At 45.4% G+C, this 20,000-nt stretch overlaps 1 protein-coding gene and 1 pseudogene across 1 annotated transcript; both read right to left on the reverse strand.

Moving 5' to 3' along the window:
- Positions 1 to 1,321: 1,321 nt before the first annotated feature.
- On the reverse strand, positions 1,322 to 1,460 carry LOC137042092 (5.8S ribosomal RNA; annotated as a pseudogene).
- Positions 1,461 to 8,812: 7,352 nt separating this feature from the next.
- Positions 8,813 to 19,029, reverse strand: LOC137041752 (bromo adjacent homology domain-containing 1 protein). Its single transcript, XM_067418397.1, has 7 exons — positions 18,913 to 19,029; positions 14,866 to 16,350; positions 13,987 to 14,339; positions 12,583 to 12,742; positions 11,279 to 11,358; positions 11,108 to 11,199; positions 8,813 to 9,174 (listed from the first exon to the last, which is right to left on the reverse strand). Exons 2-7 carry the CDS (start codon positions 16,328 to 16,330, stop codon positions 8,988 to 8,990), a joined length of 2,337 nt encoding a protein of 778 aa, XP_067274498.1. The 5' UTR covers positions 16,331 to 16,350; positions 18,913 to 19,029; the 3' UTR covers positions 8,813 to 8,987.
- Between the last annotated feature and the right edge of the window lie 971 nt (positions 19,030 to 20,000).

Raw genomic sequence — 20,000 nt, forward strand, 5'->3', positions numbered from 1 at the left:
TTTAGAGACCGCAGTAGACGTGATGGAGTATAATGCGTTAAGAGCTCGCTTAAGTACTGGAGCTAAACCATTCAGTGCTTTGAGGAATAAGCAGGATTTTAAAATGTATGCGATGTTTAATAGGGAGCCAGTGCAGTGCAGTGATCTATCTATCTATCTATCTATCTATCTATCTATCTATCTATCTATCTATCTATCTATCTATCTATCTATCTACCTATCTACCTATCTATCTATCTATCTATCTATCTATCTATCTATCGCACCACCTCAGGGGTGTCTGCCAGGGCCTCTGGTTCTCAGAGGCGGACGCGAGGGTGCACCTCCTAGGGGGTGCCTGCCAGGGCCTCTGGTTCTCAGAGGCGGACACGAGGTGCACCACCTCAGGGGTCCCTGCCCGGGCCTCTGGTTCTCAGAGGCGGACGCGAGGGTGCACCTCCTAGGGGGTGCCTGCCAGGGCCTCTGGTTCTCAGAGGTGGACACGAGGTGTACCACCTCAGGGGTCCCTGCCCGGGCCTCTGGTTCTCAGAGGCGGACGCGATGTGCACCTCCTTAGGGGTCCGTGTCCGAGGTTCTGGTTCTCTGAGGCGGGCGCGTAGAGCCGGGTGGAGGGTCCTCCCCTGGAAGCCTTCTACACTGGATTTTCAAAGGCCGACGAGAGCTCACCGGACGCCGCCAGAACCGCGGCGCTTTCCAGGGCGCGGGCCCCTCTCTCGGGGCGAACCCATTCCAGGGCGCCCTGCCCTTCACAAAGAAAAGAGAACTCTTCCCGGGGCTCTCACCAGCTTCTCCAGGTTCATTTGCGTGACCGCACCGTCTCCGCCACTCCGGGTTCGGGGATCTGAATCTGACTCCCTTTCGATCGGCCGGGGGCTTTTACTTTTCCTCCGCTTAGTAATATGCTTAAATTCAGCGGGTAGTCTCACCTGATCTGAGGTCGTAACCAGAGAGGGGGTGAGAGCGGCCGTCCGGGCAGGGGAAGGCCCCCCACCGGAGCTGGCCGGTTTCGAGAGGTCGTCCCGCGACCCCCCGCCTGCTTATCCCCAACCCCACCGGGTGCTGACGAAACCCCGCATGACGGACGTCCGCCGCGCCGGGGGCTGGGCGCTCCTCGTCGCGGGCAGCAAGCAGCACAGGCCACCGGCAGCCGCGGAGAAAGGTCACCCGGGACGAAGCACCGCCCTCTCCCGTAGGGAGAGCGGGAGGTTTCTCCCCGGCGGGAGAGAGGAGGCGGGGAGGAGACGGTCTGAACTTGGGAGGGCGGAGGCCTCGGCCTACGACGCTCCAGCCACAGGGCGCGAAGGCCCGATAGATGGCAAAGCGACCCTCAGACAGATGTAGCCCCGGGAGGAACAACAAGGAAGTGTTGATGATCAATGTGTCCTGCAATTCACATTAGTTCTCGCAGCTAGCTGCGTTCTTCATCGACGCACGAGCCGAGTGATCCACCGCTAAGAGTCGTACTCTTTTTTTGTTTTTGGTACGGGTACCTGTCGGGGGAGAGTCCCTCGCACGCTCTGGGTTTTTTTTCACCGAATGGGGGTTTCAGATCGCACCGGAGCGCGACCCGAGGCATTTGTCTGGGTTAGAGGCCCGGAGACCTGTAATGATCCTTCCGCAGGTTCACCTACGGAAACCTTGTTACAACTTTTACTTCCTCTAGATGGTCAAGTTTGATCGTCTTCTCGACGCTCCGCCAGGGCCCGTGAGGAGCTCCGGCGAGGCCGATCCAAGGACCTCACTAAACCACCCAATCGGTAGTAGCGACGGGCGGTGTGTACAAAGGGCAGGGACTCTCGGCGCAGGGTAGGCACACGCTGATCCGCCCATTGTGGCGCGCGTGCAGCCCCGGACATCTAAGGGCATCACAGACTTGTTATTGCTCCATCTCGCGTGGCTGAACGCCACTTGTCCCTCTAAGAAGTTGGACGCCGACCGCTCGGGGCCGCGTAACTATTTAGCATGCCGGAGTCTCGTTCGTTATCGGAATGAACCAGACAAATCGCTCCACCAACTAAGAACGGCCATGCACCACCACCCACAGAATCGAGAAAGAGCTATCAATCTGATAGCTCGCAGACGCAGCTCCGGGCAATCGTCGAACCGGGCAATGGCCTGCCCCTGGCGCGTCTCATGTTCCTTTCGACCAGGTTGAAAAAAAAAAAAAGTAAGCACCCCTCGGGATGGGCCCGGCGGACGGGGGTGCACATCTGCCGGGCCTCGCCTGCCAGTGTCTCGCCGGGTTTGTCGTGCCCACCCCTTGACAAAACCCGGGCGGGTCATTTTGAGTCCGTCTTGGTACGGCACCCCCCACCGTAGGGCCCACCTTTTCCGTCCGTCCCCGGAACCGAGGCACCGTCCCCGGTCGCTAGCCGGGGAGGACTGCCAACATGGAGCTTTTCGCCTAGTTTGACTTTTTTGCTTTGACGGACCCGCTCGTCTCTCGGCGGGTCGTTCCTGGAAGTTTCTAGCCCAACCCCGCGGCACCTCTTTTTTTTACAGGCTTTCCGGCACGCCATTACCTGGGTCCGGTAGTCGGTACCAGTGCGGCATCTCTTCATCCTAAAACTAAATAAGTCTAAATCCTGACTGGAAATCCTCACAGATGCCATTTCTTTCTAAAAAGGAGCATAGTTGTGAGGACACGGCCTTTTCTAGTATTTTTGATAGAAAGGGCAGATTTGAGATTGGCCTGTAATTGACTAATTCTATCGAGTGTTTTTTTTAAAGCAGTTTAATTAGCCGATTCTTCTTCTCCTATAGCAGTGAATGAGTGTGTGTGTGTGAGTGTGTGTATGTGTGTGTATGATCTTCTATAGCAGTGAATGAGTGTGTGTGTGTGTCTTCTCCAGTAGCAGTGAATGAGTGTGTGTGTGTGTCTTCTCCTGTAGCAGTGAATGAGTGTGTGTGTGTGTGTGTGTGTCTTTTCCTGTAGCAGTGAATGAGCCGCGCTCCTGCTCCCGCTCTCTCTCTCTCTCTCTCTCACACACACACACACACACACACACACACACACACACACACACACACACATGTCGTGTTTTCATGTTTTATGGGGACTTTCCATAGGCGTAATGGATTTCATACTGTACAAACTGTACATCCTATCCCCTTACACTGCCCCTGCCCCTAAACCTACCCATCACAGGAAACATTCTGCATTTTTACTTTCTCAAAAAAACTCCTGTGTGATTTATAAGATGTTTTCCTCATGGGGACCTAAAAATGTCCCCACAAGGACAAGGATTTCGGATATTGCCATCTTTGTGGAGACATTTTGTCCCCATAACGTAGGGATTACCAGGTCACACACACACACACACACACACACACACACACACACACACACACACACACACACACACACACACACACACACACACACACACACACACACACTGTCCTAGCGCTGCCGCCTCCCTTCCCTTCCCCTCACGTCACTTTTTTAAAATATCCCACAGCGCAAGTCCCGCAAACGCGGCGCCGAGGAGCTTGTTTGTAATCTGAGGACCATGGCTCATTAGTTTCGAAATGGTTTGGGTACAAGCTGATCGCGTTGAAAATAAAGGCATTTGTCTAGCGTTATGAGCTCATTTGAAACATTGCCGCGGCTCATTTAAGAAAGTGACAGCTCCGAAGAGATGCCGCTTTAGTTCAAGTTAGTGCTAACAATAATAAAGAAAGACGATCAACACCTTATGTTTTTCCACTGAAATGTAGATATTATATTTCCAAATGTAAGCCCATCTTATGCGGAATGCACGCTTCATACTGTCGTCTGCTCTGGCTCTAACCTCGAGTGTTTTAGCCTGTTTACTTTTTGCAAACCTTGTGAGCGCGCAAACGCTGCGACCTCGCGCCAAATGTTTTTATTGGTATATTAAGCACAAACAGGAGAGTTATGAAAAATTGAGTGCGAGGGATATGTTCACTTCACACAAAAAGATTTTGGAATGAGACGGCTAACTGTAGTTGCGTATTGTGCCTTTTTCCTTTACGACTATATGTTTAATAATTTTAATGGAACCGGAATCGTTAGGCGGAACCGGAACCGGAATCGTTAGGCGGAACCGGAACCGGAAAATTTCTCACGATACCCAACCCTAGTGCTAAATTATAAACATGAACGAGGCTTAACCTGAATTAAACGGGATATCCGTCACTGATTTACAGACGAAACGTGTCGTAGTGTCGATCTACAGAAGGAATTCGAGGTACGTTACACACCTTACGCTTTAATGACACAGCAGATAAACAGACGACTCAATGATTTCACAAAAGACTTCAGTTTATGTTTTATAAATACTCTTTCATTGAACAAATAATCAGTAGGGATCCATTGCCATTGAAAACAAAAATTAAAGAAACACATTGGATAACAAATATGAAGGAATCAATTGAACAAAAACACACACTGGGTCAAGAACAAACAGCATTGAATCGGTCAGAACAGGGCAATATGTGTAACCAATGGTCAAATCCAGATCTACAGCCTTTCCTAAACTTCAGAAGACAGACAGAACACAGAAGAAGCGAAATAAGGCTCAGTGTTCATGTGAACCAGTGTTTGAGGGATTCACACACACACACACACACACACACACACACACACACACGCACGATAATAATAAAAAACTACTGCACTTATTGAGCACAATATTGCAACAGCACTTCAAAACATCGATAATCTAAGAGGACTTGAAATATAGATATATGTTTTATACTCCATTTTAAATAATTTCTTTAAATACAATTCCACGTCTCGACAGCCTGACGGACGCACTCAGACCTCAACGCTTCACAGTCCAGATCAGGAAAAACTGCACAAATCAGGGATTTAAATAGAATTCGTATCACCTCAAAAATAGTCCTAAAAATATATTCCAGCTTTAGAAACAGACTTAATAAAATATCTCCTTTTCATTTAGAAGAAATTGAAAGCCGAGAGACGATGCTTTTCCCAAAATGAGTTTCGTATGAATTGTTTTTCAGAGACATCTCTTCTGTAATCCGTGGAGAGAATGATCTGTTATGAACACGATAAACATCATACAAATGACATGAAGCGACTCTAGAAGTGACGTAAGCGCCGCGAGCAGACCAGCACATAAACACTTCACTTGCTTCATCACTGGATGAATCAGTGTTTCTGAGCGAATCTCTTGAGTGAATGATTCAATGACTCACTCATAAACACTTCACTTGCTTCATCACTGGATGAATCAGTGTTTCTGAGCGAATCTCTTCAGTGAATGATTCAATGACTCACTCATAAAGACTTTACTTGTTTCATTACTGGATGAATCAGGGTTTTTGAGTGAATCTCCTAAATGAATGATTCAATGACTCACTCATAAAGACTTCACTTGTTTCATTACTGGATGAATCAGTGTTTTTGAGCAAATCTCTTGAGTGAATGATTCAATGACTCACTCATAAAGACTTCACTTGTTTCATTACTGGACGAATCAGTGTTTCTGAGCGAATCTCTTGAGTGAATGATTCAATGACTCACTCATAACGACTTCACTTGTTTCATTACTGGATGAATCAGTGTTTCTGAGCGAATCTCTTGAGTGAATGATTCAATGACTCACTCATAAAGACTTCACTTGTTCCAAATAAGTAGCATCTCGTCCCTCACGGACAAATGACTCCTGCCAGCTTCAACCCCTTTAATCTGCGTATGAATTATTATAATGAGGAATATTGTGACGTGTTTGTTCCCGGAAGAAAACTACGATGGATCAGAAACACTGATAGAGAAGATCTGGAACATCTGAACTCTCGGTTGGGAATGACTCTGGGTTTGTGGAACATTAATCTTCGGCTTCACCTACAAAATCAACTCGAAGCGTTTTTGATCCAATTTAAAAGTCAAGCATCTTAAAGTTAGTAGGAATGTAATAGTGCAATTTCTCAGAGGACACTAGAAGCGGTTTGTCGGTTTGTCAAATAAATATTAAAATATATCTGTGCATTCTACAGGATCTGAATCTAAAGCTTTCATTTCATCAATACAAAACATAGATCTCCTTACAAAGCACTTCATCAGCTCCGACTCACTGATTCGGTGACTCATTGATTCAGTGATTCGGTCATTCTCAGCGTCGTCCAGAGGAGCCGAACTTTAGAGGAAGAGACTGAACTCTACAGAAGATTCAAAGATGAGCGAAAACTCAGATCTGCTCCGAACAAACATGAGAGCGGTCCATTCACACCAACCACAATGACACACACTAACACTCGCTGGAGGATCTCAACAATCTCACTCAGATTACTAGTACATTTCATAAACAATTACAAAGAATCGCCAAGCAGACTATTAAATCAAATCTGACCTTTTTAAAAAAATCTCTTGAGTGAATGATTCAATGACTCACTCAAAAACACTTCACTAGTTCCATTACTGGATGAATCAGTGTTTTTGGATGATTCTTGAGTGAATGATTCAATGACTCACTCATAAAAACTTCCCTAGTTCCATTACTGGATGATTCTTGAGTGAATGATTCAATGACTCACTCATAAACACTTCACTAGTTTCATTACTGGATGAATCAGTGTTTTTGATTGATTCTTGAGTGAATGATTCAATGACTCACTCATAAAGACTTCACTAGTTCCATTACTGGATGATTCTTGAGTGAATAATTCAATGACTCACTCATAAACACTTCACTTGTTTCAGTACTGGATGAATCAGTGTTTTTAAGCAAATCTCTTGAGTGAATGATTTAATGACTCACTCATAAAGACTTCACTTGCTTCATTACTGGATGAATCAGTGTTTTTAAGCAAATCTCTTGAGTGAATGATTCAATGACTCACTCATGAAGACTTCACTTGCTTCATTACTCGATGAATCAGTGTTTTTAAGCAAATCTCTTGAGTGAATGATTCAATGACTCACTCATGAAGACATCACTTGCTTCATTACTCGATGAATCAGTGTTTTTAAGCAAATCTCTTGAGTGAATGATTCAATGACTCACTCATAAAGACTTCACTTGCTTCATTACTGGATGAATCAGTGTTTCTGAACAAATCTCTTGAGTGAATGATTCAATGACTCACTCATAAAGACTTCACTTGCTTCATTACTGGATGAATCAGTGTTTCTGAACAAATCTCTTGAGTGAATGATTCAATGACTCACTCATAAACACTTCACTTGTTTCATCACTGGATGAATCAGTGTTTCTGAACAAATCTCTTGAGTGAATGATTCAATGACTCACTCATAAACACTTCACTTGTTTCATCACTGGATGAATCAGTGTTTCTGAACAAATCTCTTGAGTGAATGATTCAATGACTCACTCATAAACACTTCACTTGTTTCATCACTGGATGAATCAGTGTTTCTGAACAAATCTCTTGAGTGAATGATTCAATGACTCACTCATAAACACTTCACTTGTTTCATCACTGGATGAATCAGTGTTTCTGAACAAATCTCTTGAGTGAATGATTCAATGACTCACTCATAAACACTTCACTTGTTTCATCACTGGATGAATCAGTGTTTCTGAACAAATCTCTTGAGTGAATGATTCAATGACTCACTCATAAACACTTCACTTGTTTCATCACTGGATGAATCAGTGTTTCTGAACAAATCTCTTGAGTGAATGATTCAATGACTCACTCATAAACACTTCACTTGTTTCATCACTGGATGAATCAGTGTTTCTGAACAAATCTCTTGAGTGAATGATTCAATGACTCACTCATAAACACTTCACTTGTTTCATCACTGGATGAATCAGTGTTTCTGAACAAATCTCTTGAGTGAATGATTCAATGACTCACTCATAAACACTTCACTTGTTTCATCACTGGATGAATCAGTGTTTCTGAACGAATCTCGTTTTTATACAGTCAGTTGTCGCCACCTACTGGTGTAATGATTATTTATTTGAAGGATTATTCTATTTTGATGCCACCGTCGACATCAGTGTCTGTAAACTTTACCACCGTTCTTCTGTGATAATCTGAATTAGTAATGGTCATGTCGTCGCTGGTGTGAACGGACCTTTAGTCTGGGTCTCACAGGATCTGGTCTCGCTCTGGTTTTGACTCCACATTTATCTAAGGGAGATTTGTTAAGGAAGCGTCTCCCATCAGCCCTCAGCAGTGTGACAGTCCAGTGTACATACATGACAAAGAATCCAACACCTCCAGCGAGCGGACACACACACTGCAAAAAATGCTCTTCTTACTCAGTATTTTTGTCTTGTTTCTAGTCCAAACATCTAAAAATTCTTACATTAAGAAACATTTACTAGACAAGCAAAAGTAATTGTCTGTTTTGGGAAAAAATAACTCAAAATCAATCAGTCATCTTTATTTCTATCGCTCTTCTCCAGCGGCGATTGTGTCAGAGCAGCTTCAGTGTTAAACAGGACAATACTGCAGCAGAATTAGATTTGGCTGTACAGTCGTTCTGGAGTAAACAGTGATGTTATCAGCTTATTTTAATTTATCAGAGAGAGACAATGTTGGCAGATCAGTATTATAGTTTATAGAATTAAATAAGACCTCATTCATTAATGTTATTTGTATATTTAGTTGAAGAACTCTGATCATAATGTTAGTGTCCCCAACTGAGCAAGCCAAGCCAATTAAGAGTTTTTGTTTAAAATACGCAATATAATCTTGTTTTCTGTTTGAATTAAGATTATTTTTCTCACCCCATTGGCAGATTATTTATCTTATTTTAAGCAAAAACTCTTTTTAATTTTGAGTTATTTTTCACAAAACAAGACAATTACTTTTGTTTGTCTAGTAAATGTTTCCTAATGTAAGAATTTTTAGATATTTTGACTAGAAACAAGACTAAAATACTGAGTAAGAAGAGCATGTTTTGCAGTGCAGAGTGAGGTTCGAATGAGTCTCTGAAGGAGAAATGAAGAAGGCTATTAATCTGTCGGTCTCGTCGTCTCTCCGTCGGCCGTGTCCTCCATCAGCGCTTCCTCTCAGACTTACTGCAGGTTCTTCAGGATGCGTCCGTAGCGGAAGTCATAGACGTGGCGGCACAGATAAACCAGCTCCGGGTCGACACCATCGGGCACGTGGCGGTGCGACGGGATGGCGCTGGCAGAGGAAACGGGCACCACCGGGGGGCTTTCGGACACGCCCTCAGAGCGCCGCTTCACCAAGGCACAAAATCTGCAACATCACAGGTGATTATTGGTCACATATGCAACCAGGGCCTAAGATAACACTCGCCAAGTGACAAATGAGAGCTGAAGAAATGTGAGCGACGCTCGGGACAGTTTAAGCCGTGCCAATTTACAAACCCGATTCCAAAAAAGTGGGCACACTGTACAAATTGTGAATAAAAAAAGGTATGCAATAATTAAAAAATCTCATAAACTTATATTTTATCAAATGTTGAATGTGAGAGTTTTTGAAATGTCATGCCAAATATCGTCTCGTTTTGGATTTTATGAGAGCTACACATTATAAAAAAGTTGGGACAGGGAGCAATAAGAGGCCGGAAGAGTTAAATGTACACATAAGGAACAGCTGGAGGACCAATCTGCAGTTCATTAGGTCCATTGGGAACATGATTGGGTATAAAAGAGCCTCTCAGAGTGGCAGCGTCTCTCAGAAGATGGGCAGAGGATCACCAGTTCCCCCAATGCTGCGGCGGACAATAGTGGAGTGATATCAGAAAGGAGTTTCTCTGAGAAACACTGCAGAGAGTCTGAAGTTATCATCATCTACAGTGCATAATATCATCTAAAGATTCAGAGAATCTGGAACAATCTCTGAGCGTAAGGGTCAAGGGTCAAAACCAAACTGGATGCCCGTGATCTTCAGCCCTTAGACGGCACTGCATCACACACAGGAATGCTACTGTAATGGACATCACAACATGGGCTCAGGAATACTTCCAGAAAACATTGGTGAACACAATCCACCGCGCCATTCGCCGTCGCCGGCTAAAACTCTACAGGTCAAAGAAGAAGCCATATCTAAACATGATCCAGAAGCGCAGGCGTTTCCTCTGGGCCAAGGCTCATTTAAAATGGACTGTGGCAAAGTGGAAAACTGTTCTGGGGTCAGACGGATCAAAATATGAAGTTCGTTTTGGAAAACTGGGACGCCATCCGGACTGAAGAGGACAAGGACAGCCCAAGTTGTTCTCAGCGCTCAGTCCAGAAGCTGATCTCTGATGGTCTGGGGTTCATGAGTGTGTGTGGCATGGGCAGCTTACACATCTGGAAAGGCCATCAATGCTGAAAGGTCTATCCAAGTTCTAGAGCAACATCTGCTCCATCCAGACGGCGTCTCTTTCAGGGAAGACCTTGCTCTCTCCAACATGACAATGCCAGAGCACACACTGCATCAATTACAGCATCATGGCTGCGCAGAAGAAGGATCCGGCACTGAAATGGCCAGCCTGCAGTCCAGATCTTTCACCATTAGAAAACATTTGGCGCATCATAAAGAGGAAGATGCGATAAAGAAGACCTAAGACAGTTGAGCAGCTAGAAGCCTGTATTAGACAAGAATGGGACAACATTCCTATTCCTAAACTTGAGCAGCTCGTCTCCTCAGTCCCAGACGTTTGCAGACTGATATAAAAAGAAGAGGGGATGACACACAGGGGGAAACATGGCCACGGCACAACTTTTGCTCAGTTTAAACATTTGATATGTCATCTATCCTGTATTCTGGATAAAATATTGAAATTTGAAACTTCCACATCGTTGCATTCTGTGATAATTCAAAATTTATACAGCGTCCCAACTTTTTGGGAATCGGGTTTGTAGATATTCAAGCGCAAGAAGACACGAAAGAAAGCTCGTTCTGTAACTCGTGTCTCAGACAGCGAGTCTCTTTAGTGAACAGTTGAGAAAGTAAACGCATGTGTATCAGATCCGTGCATTCGCTCTTAAAATGACAGTAGCCTCATCTATTCCTGCTGTCGTCTGTTTAAAAAAAATACTCACTGCTCTTGACTGATCAACTTTTGTAAGTTTAATAAGGATGTTTACAGTGAAGACTATACAGTGTTATTTCGCATTTGCTTATGTCATTAAATATCTGTATGCTGCAAAAGCGTTAGTTTTGGGACACGCGGCATGCTCACCTACAGTACTGTGCTAATGGCAGGACGTAGCATCGGTCCTCAATGCAGGCCACGCTGTTTTCATCCTGATGTCGAGAGGCGAAGATCTCGTTCTGAAAGAAGACACGTTAAATAAACATCTAGAGAATATCACTCATGAGCATTAGAGTCCAGCTGATGGCAGAGGCTCACCTCACAGTGCATGCTGGGATCTCGGCCTCCTTGCGTGTGCTCGGGTCGATAGTACCAAAACAGGCTCATCATCAGCTCTCCTAAACCCAGCAGCAAAGTCAGGTCAGTTCATAGCAGTTTTTACTCTCTGTAACCCAGCATACGCTTGTCTATGCACATGATTGATGAGTAGGGATGCCTCGATACCACAATCATGGCTTCGGTACGGCACCACAATCTAATCCCGAAGTACCGATATTAAACTGATAGCACACGGCCTGATATTAGCGCGGGTATATCGCACGAGAATGAGTACAATTATGCAAGTTTTGAGTTTATAAAGTGGGAAATTACCTCAGATGTTTATTAGTAAATTAATCAGCAAAGCTTATCACATCGCATCAGATCAGTCGTTTGAAAACTTTCTTGTGAGAAATAATTTCAGCAAAAATCTCAAAATTATTAAATGGCTTCTGGTTTCAAAAGACATCGCACTACACTAAAGCGATCTGCATAATCCGATTCAACATTTCACGCTCGTCTCAGGATGGAGAACGGAAATCATTTAAGCGATTTTATAGCATTTCGTAATAACAGTTACAGGAGATATGAGCTCATAACGACACATACACACACACACACACGCCTGTAACTAGAGCTCGCACATTACACATTAAGTTTCCTTAAACAGTCAAACACACAGAATGATGTACAAATGTCCGTCTTTAGTGAGTATTCACACACACACAGGCGGGTGTGTCTAACGCGGATGTAAACAGTGCAATAATACGCAAATATTATGAGATCTAAACATCATTGGTTGAAACGGACGCTGGAGATTTTGTGATATTCGATCTTATGTTAGGCTGTGTGTGTGTGCTGATCAGTGCTAAAGGAGAGTAAATGTCTAAATGAGATGGTCTGAATGATGCGCTGACCTGTCGATCTCTTCAGAAGTCTTAAAGTCAGGATAGTGACAGATGATTGGCTGGGTTTGATGGTTCCTCATCAGTTTTATAAGCACAGTAATTACACTTCTCACTTCTACTCCTCTCTTTATTAATCCGTTTTGAGCATCTTAAGTGAGATTCGAATGCTTTATCCATTTTGTTCGTCTATGTTGTCACGTTTGCCGGTTTCGGGTCAGTTTGTGCAGTTTAGGGTTGTGTCTGCCATCTAGCGATGAACTTCGGAACAGCAGCATATACCGAAATGTGCCAAATCATATCTTACCGTTTTAAATAACATATATACCGTATTCTCCCAGTGCCGGTACACCGCGCATCCCTATCTATGATAATCAATAGGTATTATCATCCGGTCACCTGTTCTGGGATCTTCCCACAGAGCCGAGATCTTGGCCACGTATGGCAGGGATTTCTTCCGCGGTCCTGATCGTAAGAGCACCGTGTCTCGTACCCGGATCACTTCTCCATCCCGCTCCACTCCTTCATAGCACTGGCGGAGAACCGTCTCCTCATCGCCCTGCAAAACCGCAGTCATTACACCATATCCACTGCACATCTGAGCAACACACACATCACTCACATTATAGATTTGAGCGAATCTCTTGAGTGAATGATTCAATGACTCACTCATGAAGACTTCACTTGTTTCATTACTGGATGAATCAGTGTTTCTGAACAAATCTCTTGAGTGAATGATTCAATGACTCACTCATAAAGACTTCACTTGTTTCATTACTGGATGAATCAGTGTTTCTGAACAAATCTCTTGAGTGAATGATTCAATGACTCACTCATGAAGACTTCACTTGTTTCATTACTGGATGAATCAGTGTTTCTGAACAAATCTCTTGAGTGAATGATTCAATGACTCACTCATAAAGACTTCACTTGTTTCATTACTGGATGAATCAGTGTTTCTGAACAAATCTCTTGAGTGAATGATTCAATGACTCACTCATAAAGACTTCACTTGTTTCATTACTGGATGAATCAGTGTTTTTGAGTGAATCTCTTGAGTGAATGATTCAATGACTCACTCATACAGACTTCACTTGTTTAATTGCTGGATGAATCAGTGTTTTTGAGTGAATCTCTTGAGTGAATGATTCAATGACTCACTCATACAGACTTCACTTGTTTCATTACTGGATGAATCAGTGTTTTTGAGCGAATCACTTGAGTGAATGATTCAATGACTCACTCATACAGACTTCACTTGTTTCATTACTGGATGAATCAGTGTTTCTGAGCGAATCTCTTGAGTGAATGATTCAATGACTCACTCATACAGACTTCACTTGTTTCATTACTGGATGAATCAGTGTTTTTGAGTGAATCTCTTGAGTGAATGATTCAATGACTCACTCATACAGACTTCACTTGTTTAATTGCTGGATGAATCAGTGTTTTTGAGTGAATCTCTTGAGTGAATGATTCAATGACTCACTCATACAGACTTCACTTGTTTCATTACTGGATGAATCAGTGTTTTTGAGCGAATCACTTGAGTGAATGATTCAATGACTCACTCATACAGACTTCACTTGTTTAATTGCTGGATGAATCAGTGTTTTTGAGTGAATCTCTTGAGTGAATGATTCAATGACTCACTCATACAGACTTCACTTGTTTCATTACTGGATGAATCAGTGTTTTTGAGCGAATCACTTGAGTGAATGATTCAATGACTCACTCAAAACAGACTTCACTTGTTTCATTGCTGGATGAATCAGTGTTTTTGAGCGAACCTCTTGCACTCACCGCAATAAACACCTCCTTCTCCGTAGGGTCTCCTACAGGACGCCATCCGTTGGTGGGCTGGCGACTGACTCTCCTCTGGTTTTTGGCACTTGCTGGACTAGTGGCCGGTTGTTTGGATATCTTGGTTTGGCCCATGGTGAGCGAGCTGCTGGATGGCTTGGTGTTCTGAGGGCATTCTTTGCCCACTTTAAGCCTGACTTTTGCCTGCCTGTGGTCAGATATGGAGGACAGAAGATGCGGGTCCAGTGGGGATGATGTGTTAATTCGGGGCATGCTGGGACATCCGGAGAGCGGCAGGGCCGGAGGAACTAGGAGCGAGCGACTGTGCTCATCTTGAGATGGAGCGAAGCCTTCTACAACACACAAACACATCAATGACAGACCGCTCATTTACTGATCAAACTACGGCTCCTTCTTTAGAAGAAAAGTCTCTCAATACTGTGTGTGAAACACTCTTTATACTGTTCATAGATTTGGTCGGTGTCGTGTCACAGCTGGGGGCGTGGAGTGGGGAAAAAAATCATTACTGGATGAATCAGTGTTTCTGAACAAATCTCTTGAGTGAATGATTCAATGACTCACTCATAAGACTAACTTGTTTCATTACTGGATGAATCAGTGTTTTTGGATGATTCTTGAGTGAATGATTCAATGACTCACTCATAAACACTTCACTTGTTTCATTACTGGATGAATCAGTGTTTCTGAACGAATCTCTTGAGTGAATGATTCAATGACTCACTCATAAAGACTAACTTGTTTCATTACTGGATGAATCAGTGTTTTTACCCAAATCTCGAGTGAGTGATTCAATGACTCACTCATAAACTAATTTTTGTGGGCGCTCCTGAGATTTGAAGTGCTTATATTAACACTAACCTGTTTTGACTGGATGGCTGCAGTTGGAGCAGGGGAAGGAGCAGGATTGGCTGAAGGCGTATCCGCGGAGCCCACAGGCCTGGTGGAAGCAGGCCGAGCTGACGGAGCCGCAGAAGGCCGGATGAGGGACCCCCGAGGCCCCGGAGCAGAAGGGCCCGTGTGTGCCGAGGCCCGGAGCGATGTGCACGTAATAGCCGGAGTAGCACGGATCCGCACACAGGCACGGATGGGCTCGCAGCGCCAGGGCCGGATGCGCCGGAACCAGGCATTCGTGGTGCTTCACCGCGGGCGGGTCGGCATCCGGGCCGAGGAACAGAGCCAGAGGACAGCAGCAGAACGGGGTCAGCTCCTGCCCCGGCTCCTCTTTCACCATCTGCACCGGGTAGCCCAGGAGGCTCCGAAAGCCCGGCTTGGACTCCACGCTCCAGCTCCGGCACGCTTCACACACCTCACACTTCTTCCGGCTGGGCTTCGTCTGCGCTCTGGCTCTGCCGTGGACGGTGTGTGTGGAGTGTGTGTCCGCTCTGGGGCGGTGTGTGTGTGTGGAGTGTGTGTCCGCTCTGGGGCGGTGTGTGTGTGTGGAGTGTGTGTCCGCTCTGGTGCGGTGTGTGTGTGTGGAGTGTGTGTCCGCTCTGGGGCGGTGTGTGTGTGGGGAGTGTGTGTCCGCTCTGGTGCGGTGTGTGTGTGTGGAATGTGTTTCCGCTCTGGTGCGATGTGTGTGTGGGGAGTGTGTGTCCGCTCTGGTGCGGTGTGTGTGTGTGGAGCTGGTGAGCTTCAGGAGGGTGGCTGCGGTCAGTCCGGCCAGGCGTCGGGGAGCTGGAGTGTATAGACTCGGCTCCGAGCCGGCTTTCCTCGTCTGTTTCTCCGCCTTCCGGGCTCTTTTGGAGCTTTTGGCTTGTTCTGGTCCGTCGGGTTTCTTGCTTTGGTCCGTCGTTTTTCCGGCTGGCTTCTCGAGCAGCAGACTGTTGACGGCCTCGGCGTTCAGAGAGGCGAGTCTGCGCTTGCGTGGCTCCGGAGCTGAAGGGTTATCCGTGCTTTTTGGTGTTTTTCTGGCTTTACCCGGCTTGCTCTCTTCCTCCGGGTCGTCCAGCCGAGTGAGCAGCACATGACAGCTCAGAGGCTCGCCGTCTGAAGCCACAGGCCGTCCTCGTAACGGGTAGAGCTTCCGATGGCGTTCACGCTTTCCTTTCTCACTCACGTCCATTTTCACTGGACTCTTGCTGTCCTTCCGGCTCTCCGTATGCTCCTGAATCCTGCTGGCTTTCCTCGCCTTACCTTCTCGCGGCGAATGGGCAGGCCAGGCTCCTCCCACAGTGTTGCCATGTGACCAGCCCTCGCTGCAGGCTCCGCCCACATCGCCGCCATGTGACCAGCCCTCGCTGCAGGCTCCGCCCACAGCGTCACCATGTGACCAGCCCTCGCCGCGATACTGGCTAAGGGAACCTTTTTTCCGCGCGTGGGTCATTACATGCTTCCTGAGAAGACCTACAGGATAAAAGAGATATGACAATATTCATGAACGAGGGAGGAATTTATGGAAAGCACGTTTCTGCCACTAAATAAAAAAATAATAAGAGTAATTGCGACTTTTCATCTCGGACTTTTTTTCTCGCAATTGCATGATATAAAGTCACAATTCTGACTTTATGCTTCTGATGCTTCTGTTGATCAAGAGTGGCTCGACTCCAGGAATGTGAAGCTGAAGCCCATGTCTCGCATACGTCTGTGCGCAGTGATTGTTAAAGCACTGACTCCAGCTGCAGTCCACTCTTTGTGAATCTCCTCCTCATTTTTGAATGGGTTTTGTTTCCCAATCCTCTCCAGGGTGCGGTTATCTCTATTGCTTCTACACTTTTTTCTACCACATCTTTTCCTTCCCTTCGCCTCTCTATTAATGTGCTTGGACACAGATCTCTGTGAACAGCCAGCCTCTTTTGCAGTGACCTTTAGTGTCTCGCCCTCCGTGTGTAAGGTGTCAATGGTCGTGTTTTGGAGAACTGTCGAGTCAGCGGTCTTCCCCATGATAGTGTCGCCGACAGAACGAGACTGAGAGGCCATTAAAGGCCTTTATATGTGTTTGGGTTCATTAGATGATTAGAGTGTGGCACCAGGAGTCTTCAATGTTCAACCTTTACACAATATTATAATTTTCTGAAATTTGGGATTTTCCTTAATTGTCAATTATAATCATCAACATTAAACAAAATAAACATTTGAAATATATCAGTCTGTGTGTAATGAATTAATATAATATACACGTTTACTCTTTGAATGGAATTACTAAAATAAATCAACTTTTTGATGATATTCTAATTATATGACCGGCACCTGTATATTCACACAGAGAACAGATGATTTACACTGGAGGAATATTCCACTGCTTTACTGGAGCGTATGCAAGTGTATGCACACTATACTGTCCATGTCCAGAAAGGGAATAAAAACATCATCACAGTAGTCCATATGAGACATCAGTGGGTTAATTAGAGTCTCTTGAAGCATCCAAAATACATTTGGGTCCAAAAATAACAAAAACTACGACTTTATTCAGCATTGGCTTCTCTTCCGCGTTTGTGTTCAATCCTCAGATAAAGATTCAAACGGTTATGAGTCAGCGAATCGATTCATGATTCGGATTGCTGCTGAAATCACCCCTGCGTCCCAATTCGCACACTATCCATCCTAAATAGTATTCGAAAATAGAATTAGTATGTCCCAAATCGTAGTATGCTGAAAAGAGTATTCCAAAGATTCCCGGATGGTTTACTATTTCCGGTCCGAATTCACAGTATGGATCGATGGGCAGACTAACGGCTGATATTACCCACAACCCACTGCGAGTTGGACAAGGATTCGATTAGAACTACAAACGCGCATAAAAAGCGTTAAAAAACTACAAACATGAAGGATGTGCGAGTTTGACGGTTAAGTAGAGAAGTTTAGATAAAGGGGTTTGAGTGACCAACTATCGATATTTAACCTGACAAAAATATATTTACTCAGTGTTGTCCACATTATATTTCACCTGCAGCAGCATTGTGAACTTTTGAAATGACACGTTTGGCCATTAACTTTTAAATGCATCATTATATTTAAACTGCAAACACAGGAGGAGAGTCTCTGCATTAAAGACACACACACGGCAGATCAACGAGCGGCTACATTTCTCTCCGATACGGCAGGAGATTAATCTGAATGTGAAGGATTTGAACTGTGACGAATCTGACGATGATTGACAGGGCAGATAAACGGTGACGGGATGCACGTAACTAAGCGACAGAGTCCGTTAAAGATGGCGAAGTAGTATGTTCCGAAGCTTGCATACTTTTCTGCTACACACTCAACAGTATATACTTTTTCTTCACAAAAAGAGTACATACTTTTAGGACGTAGTATAAGTAGGCGAATTGGGACGCAGCACACGAGACATTGACGATCCGAATCATTGATCGATTCGCTGATTCATAACCGTACATGGACAGTATAGTGTGCATACACTTGTATACGCTCTCAGACTAAATATAAAATATCTTAAACTGTGTGTGAAGATGAACGGAGGTCTTACGGGTGTGGAGCGACATTAGGGGGAGGAGTTAATGACAGACATCTCATTTTTGGGTGAACTAACCCTTTAAGTGTCAGAGTGTTGATCACACAACGCATCACGTGACAGCAGGAGCCGTGCACGGGTCAGTCTGAAGTTTGACAGTCACGTGCGCTCGTGTTGAATTCGTTCATCTTAAGCCCGCGCGTGGTAATGATGTCATGTGGAAGTTCGAGTTGGTTGTTGCAGCAGTGACGTCACGCGTGTTACTTTGTGACGTTGTCGCGGTGTTTGATCTGAGGCCGATGTGCGCGCTGGCCTGACGTCATCCCACGGCAGAAATAACGCCCTTGCTCAACAACAACAACAACAACATCGGATGACATTAAAACGCGCGCGCCCGCTGCACGCGCCATCGCGACGCGGTAAACGCGCGGAGATCGCGAGCGCGTGCAGAGACGCGTCGCGCACGTTTATCCCCGCGGATGCGCGTCCACACTCACCAGTAAAACACGCGAGCGTCGAGGTTCGTCCGCAGCTGCTGTCCGCTGCTGTTTCTCTTCCTGCTTCTGCGCTACACTCCACGCCAGCCAATCACACGCTCGCATGCTGATGCGCGCAGCCTCAGCGACCAATCAGCGAACAGCACTCATCCTCATTATAATAATCATCCTGGCACACATTACAGCTCGCGCACACTTTTGGACATCGAGCTCCGTCTCTTCTGCTCACACATTTGATCATAAATACAGTAAAAAAAAGTGAAATATTCCTCATTGAATGTAAAACAGCTGGTGTGAACATACACTGATCAGGCATAACATTATGACCACTGAACAGCACTGATGATCTCTCCTGTTAGTGGGTGGGATATATTAGGCAGCAAGTGAACATTTAGTCCTCAGAGTTGATGTGTGTGAAGCAGGAGAAATGGGCAAGCGTAAGGATTTGAGCGAGTTTGGCCAGATTGTGACGGCTAGACGACTGGGTCAGAGCATCTCCAAAACTGCAGCTCTTGTGGGCTGTTCCCGGTCTGCAGTGGTCAGTATCTATCAAAAGTGCTCCAAGGAAGGACCAGTGGAGAACCGGCCACAGGGTCATGGGCGGCCAAGGCTCATTGATGACCGTGGGGAGCGAAGGCTGGCCCGTGGGGTCCGATCAAACAGACGAGCTACTGGAGCTCAAACTGCTCCAGAAGTTAATGCTGGTTCTGTTAGAAAGCTGTCAGAATACACAGAGCAGCTCAGTTTACCTGAGGAACACACGGCCCCAGGATGCACTATGGGAAGAAGGCGAGCCGGCGGAGGCAGTGTGATGCTTTGGCCAATGTTCTGCTGGGAAACCTTGGGTCCTCCATCCATGTGGATGTTCCTTTGACACGCTCCACCTACCTAAGCATTGCTGAGACCATGTTCAGCCTTTGATGGAAACGGTATTCTGGTGCCTGTGGCTCTTCCAGCAGGATAATGCTCCTGACACAAAGCACAAATGCTTCAGGAATGGTTTGAGGAGCACAACAACCAGTTTGAGGCGTCGACTCGGCCTCCAGATTCCCCAGATCTCAATCCAATCGAGCATCTGTGGGATGAGC

This window comes from Pseudorasbora parva, chromosome 15 (genome assembly GCF_024679245.1).
Source record: "Pseudorasbora parva isolate DD20220531a chromosome 15, ASM2467924v1, whole genome shotgun sequence".
Classification (NCBI taxonomy): Eukaryota; Metazoa; Chordata; class Actinopteri; order Cypriniformes; family Gobionidae; genus Pseudorasbora; species Pseudorasbora parva.